Below are 8,533 nucleotides of genomic sequence, written 5' to 3' on the forward strand. Positions count from 1 at the left end.
GTTGGTTCAAATAGATTAGCAAAGGTTGGGGAGATTTTGAGGGAGGCGAGCTGGAATCCAGGACCAACTATTACACTCCAACTTATGCAGACTTGGGGGGCCCTTCTTTCTTTAGAAATGTTACACAATGTAGATCAAGACAAGGTGATTTGGAAAGGGAACTCCAAGGGAAAATTCACCACTAGGTCAGCATGGAAAATTAATAGAAGTGCGGGGAATAAGGTAGATTGGACTAACTCCATTTGGTTTACTGGCAATATTCCAAGGCATTCTTTTACATCTTGGAGATGCCTTCTGGATGCTCTACCTACAAAAGAGAATCTGTTAAAAAAAATGTTGGGGTAAATAGTAGCTGCATTTTCTGTTGGGTTGGTATTGAAAGTAGGGATCATCTTTTCTTTCAGTGCCAATTCACTTCATCCATTTGGTGGAGCTTTATGGGCTTATGCTCTCAAAATGGGATTCAATCTTTGTCCAACACCAACATTGTTGTCTGAATGAAGTATGACTTTCATGATGAAGATGACTTTAAGGTAGTTGGAAGGTTAGCTATATGTGCTACAATTCAGCATGTATGGCAAGAAAGGAATGAAAGAATACTTAAAAGAAGGGTAAGAACTAAAGACCATATTGTATTTTGTATTATGGATGATGTGACAAATAGGTGTAAGGCTATTGGGTTCAAAGCTATTTGCAATAGTAGAAACCAATTTTTGGTGAACAATTGGAGATTGGGTGTTATATGGACTAGTATATCCACACGAATCTGTTAATGGGTACCCCCATCTGATAAAATGTGGGCACTCCATTGTGATGGTTCTCTAACACACGATAGGACAGGTTATGGTGGAATTATAGGGGAATGTAGTGGACAACCGATTCTGGCTTTTGCAGGAAAGGGGGTGGTAACGTTAGTTTTATATATTAAGCTCATGACAATGCTAAAAGGGGTTGATTTATATAAAAAATTGAATCTTTTACATATATCAGTTTGACCGGACTCAAAGGTAGTTGTGGATATAAAAAATGGTCAGCTTGAAGGACTATGGGAGATCTAAACTCTTAAAAGCAAGATTCTACATTTGCTAAAGGAATTTGGAAGGAATGAGATCATACATGTGTGGAGGGAGGGCAATAGTCCAGCTGACTTTATGGCTACATATGATACAAGAGATGGTGAAGCTAACATTCGGCCTGAAGATTTTCCTCAAGACTTGCAAAGTCTTGTGGACTTGGATGCCAGCCGCACTGTTTATTTTAGGAAGTAATGTAATGGGGAAGTGATTGTATAATATTTTACATGGCAGTATGCTGGGCCTGTCCTGCTTGTTAAGGGACTTCTCTACCCCTTTTTAGGTCTGTCTAAAGGGGGTGGGTGAGGATGCCTCAAATTCCTGAAGCTTCTATGAGTTGATTTGAAGATTTTAGAGTTGATTTATTTATTTTCAAAATCTTGGTTTTGGGTTCTAGATTGCGTATTTCTGTCATGCATTTCTAGGGTTTTCATTTTGTTCCCGTATTGGTTATTGGTTATGGGAGACTGGAATTAGTTTGGAGGCTTGTTTTAGCTTCCTGGGGTTTTTGAATTTTGATATATATTGGAATTTGGCAAAAACTATGATATCGATATTTAGAACCCTTTGAATGCGAATGTTGATCAAGAATAGAGAAGAATCGCTTAAAAAGATAAAGACACAGGAAGAAGGAGATGAGGAGAAGAAGAAGGAGACAGAGGAAGAAGCGCTTACAGAGAAGAAGAAAAAAAAGAAGACAGGAAGAATCTCAGTCGGAGAAGAAGAAGGAGCGTTTGCCCAAAAAAAAAAAAAAGCAAAAGAGGAAAAGAAGAAAGAGGAGGTTTCGTCTGTGGGACGATAGAGTAACAGCCAAAGTCCCCATCAAAGTCCCACCAAATTGGTGGGACTTTGGGGAGGGCTGGGGTGGGAGAAATTGATGTCCACGTGGGTCGACAAAGACTGTTCACATGTTTTCCCAAAATCCCACCCCTTTTAAACAAACACCTTAAATATTGTTGGGGTGGTATAGTTCGTACAACTATCCCACCCCAGCCAAACCCCTCTAAACAAACGGGCCCTAAGACTTCATTTGTTTGCAATGTGAATTTAAAGGGAAGGGAAGTGAAATTTTCATACATTAAAAAAAAAATGTTTATAATCATTACCCCATATGATTGTATAAATTACTTAATTTTTTTAACCATATTTAGTAATGATATATTTTACATCTAATTTTTATTTTACATATTATAGCAAAGGGTTTTGGATTCAAAATAAAGTAAAATTTTATAACCAAATATGGAATAATTTGAAGTTAATGTTATATATATATAGATATATATATTTCTTTTTAAGTATGAAAATTTCATTTCTCATCCCTTTAATTATCCTTACAACTAAAGGTAGCCTAAGGAAGGCCGACCTTCCTAAGGGCTCTGCGGATCCACCTACTTTGGGCAGATCTAGCCCCCATAGAGTATAAGCTACACATGCTCAATAAGTGGCATTTGGGCCAGTTTGACTGGGTTCTGAGTTCTGGGAGTTGTTACAAGTGATCTGAACATCAGATTTTAATGTGTAATATATTGACAAAATCATCTTGAGTAATACTATCTAGTAACATGGGAGTCGGAATCGAACTCATACTTGGCTTGAAAGTTTATGAAATTTGTGAAACAAAACTATCTCTAGTACCTTTGCAGGGTTCCGGGACTTCCTAACAACTAGCAACCACTTTCCCGTTACTAATAACAACGATGGAAAACCATACTCCCAGTCCCCTTTAACACAATAGTGTAGATCTATGGTGGCCTCCCGAAAAGCATCTGCTTTGTCCACCCTAGCAACTTGAGCAGGAGCTGATTTAATCTGTGATTTCAACAAATGAGTTTTATTAGGGCTGACAAGCTCGTGATTGTGGGTTGCTTCAGGTTGGATGACACAATAATTACCATTACGTTGAAGAGTGATAAGCATGTGTGCCAAGCAACCAAATCTTGTTTCTTTACCAGGATTTTTCTGACACTTGGGCTGTGTATGGTAATGTTTCTATTTTAAAATTTTGATTTTAGGTCCATTACATATTTTTTTATTTTTTTTTTATTTTTTTTATTTTTTTTTGTATTTTTGTGAATTTTTGTGAATTTTTGAGTGATTCTACTTCTTAAATGTTGTATGATAACATTTAAAAAAAAAAAAACATTTTTGTAATCTAAAAGATACAAAAACCTGTATGGTTTGCACTTAATAGAATCCCAATATTTACATAAAATTCCATCTACACCATGAGTGCCAAAATTGTGATTTGTTAATAGCCAAAGGTTGTTAGATTGGATTCCGACTATGTGGATAACCATATCAAACACCAACATTACATCAACTTACAACGGATGAATACAAGGGACTGGCAAAGGTATAAGATATTACAAATATCAAATGTACATCTGCACGTTTAAGGCTGAGTAGTTGTTGTTGCTGTTGTTGTACTTCTACATATTTAGACTTCAAATCAGTAATCTTCAACAAGCAAACAGGGTAGCATTAAAGTTGCCTCTGAAGAAATAGATATCCAGAAGAAATGGGTCGCACAAAGCATGCATACATTCAAATAATTACTAAAATATGATAATGAAAGTATCTGAGTAGTGAGTGTTCAACACCCCGGTATCAACTTACAGTGCCTTCCTCCTCACTCCTCTGGCACAATTGCCCTGTACTCTCTACTCCCTCAACCCTCAAGATGCTTGTTCATCTTCTCCAAGAGCTCGTGTATCTCCCCCATACGAAGATGTGTCTTCTCACCTGCAATAAACTCGTGAACCGATCCATTAATCTCGATTGAACTGCAACCTGGGATTTTCTCCACCCCCTTTGTATACATCTTCTTTCGTATTCTTTTGGCATCTTCGTATTTCCCAGAAGCTGCATACATATTTGAGAGTAGAACATAAGCCCCACTGTGACGTTCTAACCGCATAAGTTGCTCCGCCGCAAGCTCAGCCAATTGGGTTTCTCTGTGATGACAACATGCATTCAACAATGCCCTCCAAGCAATTGCCTTTTCAGAAGCATTGCTTGTACTGGGTATTTTTTGAACAATTTCCTTAGCCTCTTTGAACAGCCCAGCTCGGCCAAGAAAATCGACCATACAACCCAAGTGCTCACTTTTGGGTTCAATGCCATACACTTCACTCATGCTATTAAACATCTGCAGGCCTTCAAATACCATGCCTGAATGACTACAAGCAGTTAAAACAGCAAGGAAGGTGATGTCATCGGGCCTCAAACCAACCCTCTCCATCTCTGAGAATAATTTGAGTGCAGAGTCCCCATCTCCCTGCATTGCCAATCCTGAAATCATGACATTCCAACAAATAACATCTTTTTGCTGCATTCCATCAAACAATTTCCTAGCTAAACTTAAATATCCACATCTCGCGTACATATCTATGAGGACTGTGTTTAAACGAACACCCAATGGAATGCCAATTAGATTCACATATCTGTGAATCCAAATCCCAATATCCAGAGCTCCTAAATGAGCACAGGCACAAAGAACACTAGCAAAAATGGCTTCATCAGGCTCCAAGTCTGTAGATTGCATCAGCCGAAACATCTGTAGTCCCTCCTTGAAACAATTGTTCTGCACATACCCAGAAATCATAGATCCCCATACCCCTTTATCCTTAATCAGTGCTTCATCAAACAGAAGCCGTGCAGTATCAACATCCCCCCATTTCACATACCCAGAAATTAAAACTGTCCATGTCACTGCATCTTGCCAAGGCATTTCATCAAATATGCGTCTTGCAGACTCCACTTTTCCACAGTTTGAATACATAAGAATCAAAGTATTCCCAACAAAAATGTCTAAAAGAAAACCCAATTTCACACTGCTTCCATGGATTTGCTCCCCTAATCGACTGTTTTGCAAGTTTGCACAAGCCTTCAACACATAGGGAAGAGTATAATTATCAGGGTATAGCCCATTTTGCAACATTTTAATATACATCTCTATTGTCTTAATCAGATCTCCATTGTGTAGGAAAGCTTTGATCATAGTGTTGCAGATGCACATAGTAGGTTGTTCAATTTGCTCAAAGAGCTGCCAAGCATGGCTTAAGCTCCCACGATGTGGATCAGAGCAGAAGGCCAAAATCCTACTGAGGGCAAAGTTGTCGTTCCCAAGACCAGATGTGATTATCTGAGCATGGGTTTGCTTAAGCTGCTTGATGTTCTTACATTTTTCCAACAGTTTGAGGCATTTTCTACCGTTACCAGACATTGGCAGCCACCATTAGTCCCAGGATTCCATAACAGAGTAGCTAGCATTCACAAGAATGCAAGCGAGACTCCCGCCCACAATTCCAGTCTACAAAGTAGTGAATTTTAAGTTGAAAGACGCGATAGATCCTATGATGTCTTCCTGCGAACCTGCCGAACTGTTCTGGCCGCACGCAACAAGAATCCATATCTTGTTGATCCAATATGCCATGGCGTTTACTATCCATTGACCTACAATGGAAAATAAATGCCAACGCATGATAATGCATGTAAGCCAACAGTTTCCTTATGGAAGCTACATTATCACTTATCCTGATAGAAAGCAAATTTAACTATGCTAAAAAAACGACGTCTAAATTCATCAAAAAGTCTCAGTAGTACCTCCCTACACTTGAAAAGATTCAAAAATCTCTCCGCCAATCTTTTGATCATTCATCCAAGTCATTTCAAGAAAATGACAAAATTCATAAACATTGGCAAAACTAAAATGGAGAAGAATAATAAGATAGATGAAATTTTGGAATAGTATAGGAAGTGATTTAAGAACTGTACATATGTGTCTGCTTCACCACATGGGCAAAAGAGGGTTCCCCGCCCCGTGTGGGTGTAGGTTCTACCACCCTTGTGCCAATAAGGAAACCCTAAACCACCAGGTGAAGGGAATGGAACCTTCCATGTCAGCTGCACTAGCTGGAACCTTCCATGTCACGAGTTCCAATAGGCTAAACCTCCACCGATAAAGAAGTTTTACCTAAATCCCGGGAGGTGGGGGGAGAAAAGAAAATAATAAGTTGCAAACATACAATAAGCCATACCTCATCCATAGCTTCCTGAAGGAGAGATTGTTGTGTCAAGTGCAATGTCTTCTGAAACAATTAAGGGAATGAAGAAAACAAAAAGGAAAGATCAGGCTTAGAAGCAGAACAAGCATAGAGTTTAAAGTCAATTATTAAGTGATTCTATCAATCAAAAAAGAATACTCCCCCTGCTAGTCTGGTTGTATGGGAGAATACTCACCCTGCTTTCATTTCGACTTCCCTTTTGGATGACCGTGCTGGCTCCACTAGGCCACGCCTTGTAAATCCTAGAGCAGTTCTCAAAAAAGATATCCATAAAATGGTGTTCCCATACTTAACATCGAGCTAAATTTATAGTTCTCATGCTATCATGACTATCATAGAAATTGAATGCAAACATCATGAAAAGTACAATATGAAAAGGGATTAACCAGCAATGATGAGCACTTGAAACCATGAAATCATGGGAGTTTAGTCTTGTATTTCCACCATGGGTACTATCAATATTACCAGTTTCATTAATTTTAGATGGCAGTTTAGATTTCATCAATAATAGGCAAGTCTCATTTTTTTCATTGGGAGTTAAAACCTCCACATATTTGACTGAAATTTGAATTCTTACAATCACTTAAGATTGACAAAGAAATAAACAACTGAAATTCCCACGATGCTTACCATCTTAACTGATTTAACATACAACGAAGTACACAAATTCCCATCATTCTTTCCTCTCAAGATCCAAACTGAGCCTAAATAGCAGTCCTTATCCTCTTGACCTCAAATTCAACAAGGACATAACCATGAAGCACCACAGGGTGGGTGATCCATAAGGAGGGTTGAGTTGATATTCCCTCATTGATGAACCATCAATAATCATCTTTCACTCTGAAAATTTTAGGGGAAATTGGTTTAAGCATTCAATGATTTAATTAACCCATGGATACATCACTCATCTTGAGAGTTAATCATATGTATGAATGGATTTTTTCCCTAAGAAAAGGGAGAAAAATAATTAAAGGAAAGTAAAATTTATTTCAGGGTTAGCTTTTAAATGTCATATTGAGCAAAGGTAACCAAAGAAAAAACGCCAACCTTAAAGGCAAACGAAGATAAACAAAATGAACTAAACGCAACCAAATTCCAAAACGAACCTGTTAATCTTCTACGTCTTTGGACAGAGAATAGCTCTGCAGGAGCTCGAAACGGTTGGAAATCGAGAGTAACGTTTTGGAAGAAACCAGAAAAAGTGTGAAGAGCTCCTCAAAGGTTCAAATATCTGGAACATCGATCTCTCTTCGAATTCTCCGGCGATAGAAGTACCGGCGGCACAGGTGACGGAAGCCGCAGAGAAAGTAGTCGGAGGAATGAAGGTTAGGGTTTGGTTGACAGGGACGGAAGGGAAAATGTGACTCTTCCCTTGCGGTTAGAGGATGCAATGGAGCACGTAATGATTATCACTGCAAGACCAACCAAGTAAGAGATAAAAGCATCAAAAGGCATTTTAGGGAATTCACTCCGGAGTAACCCATTGTAGAGATGCTTTTTCCTCTCACGTGGATGGTTCCGCAGTGCTATCCTAGCTGACCGAGTCGTAGAGGATCTTCTTTTTGCGTGGGTTTCCATTTTCTCGCAGTTTCCTTTTCCCACTGAACAAACATTTCCAAAGAAGGGGAATTGTTAGATAGCTCGCAAGAGCTGCAACCTAAGGCTGTCTTTGATGTGCGTTCTTAGAATAGATTGAAACTCTATTCTTCTCTATTTTTCTTGCTTTATTTCAAGAATTCATAAAAAACAAAATATAAATTTTCCAATGGTAAATATGGCATACAAAATGTGAAAATGTTTCCCCAAACAAATAATATAATGTATGACCCTCTCATGTGGATTTAATTAATGAAAAAAGGAATGCACAACATCCGCATGCCGCAAGCTAATGGGTGGCACCAATGAGATGCAAGACGGAGCATCATAAATGAGGGATAGGGGGTCGTTTTGAAGGGAAAAAGAGACAGACATAGTGGGTGCTAACTTGCAATATGCAAGCAGTGTGTCAAAACTTTTGCTTAATTAATTTTTGGGCAAGAAAACTCCATCCATCCCTGTTCCCTATAGGCATGAAAAGACCCAACTACCCCATGCATACTATGTATTTTCAAGCCTAACTATGTCGGGATGTGAGAAACAAGGATGGACAGAGTTCTTTCTCCTTTTTTTTTTTTTTTTCATCCTTTTAGCACATAGGTCCCATGTATATGAAAAAGTTTTCATACATTGGTTAGGCATGAAAAATTTCTCACACCGGTGGCATGAGGAATCCTCTCCCATACAATACTTGACATTATAATTGTGACCATATCATGTAGGGGTGTCAATTCCTAAACTGAACCGGTAAAACTGGCTGGATCGAACCGATAACAACACGGACCGAACCGAACCAAA

The 8,533-nt window shown here is 38.7% G+C and overlaps 1 protein-coding gene across 4 annotated transcripts; it reads right to left on the reverse strand.

Annotated features, from left to right (window-relative positions):
* Nucleotides 1-3,303: 3,303 nt before the first annotated feature.
* Nucleotides 3,304-7,546, reverse strand: LOC122089845 (pentatricopeptide repeat-containing protein At5g66520-like). 4 transcript variants are annotated; one of them, XM_042659563.1, is made up of 4 exons: nt 7,246-7,546; nt 6,315-6,381; nt 6,113-6,160; nt 3,304-5,528 (listed from the first exon to the last, which is right to left on the reverse strand). In XM_042659563.1, exon 4 carries the CDS (start codon nt 5,296-5,298, stop codon nt 3,742-3,744), a length of 1,557 nt encoding a protein of 518 aa, XP_042515497.1. In that variant the 5' UTR covers nt 5,299-5,528; nt 6,113-6,160; nt 6,315-6,381; nt 7,246-7,546; the 3' UTR covers nt 3,304-3,741. The 4 variants fall into 4 exon arrangements, with proteins under 4 accessions (XP_042515497.1, XP_042515494.1, XP_042515498.1 ...); XM_042659560.1 differs by having other exon boundaries at nt 6,113-6,163; XM_042659564.1 differs by lacking the exon at nt 6,315-6,381 and having other exon boundaries at nt 6,113-6,163.
* Nucleotides 7,547-8,533: the final 987 nt, after the last annotated feature.

The sequence above is a fragment of the Macadamia integrifolia genome, chromosome 9 (assembly GCF_013358625.1).
Source record: "Macadamia integrifolia cultivar HAES 741 chromosome 9, SCU_Mint_v3, whole genome shotgun sequence".
Taxonomy (NCBI): Eukaryota; Viridiplantae; Streptophyta; class Magnoliopsida; order Proteales; family Proteaceae; genus Macadamia; species Macadamia integrifolia.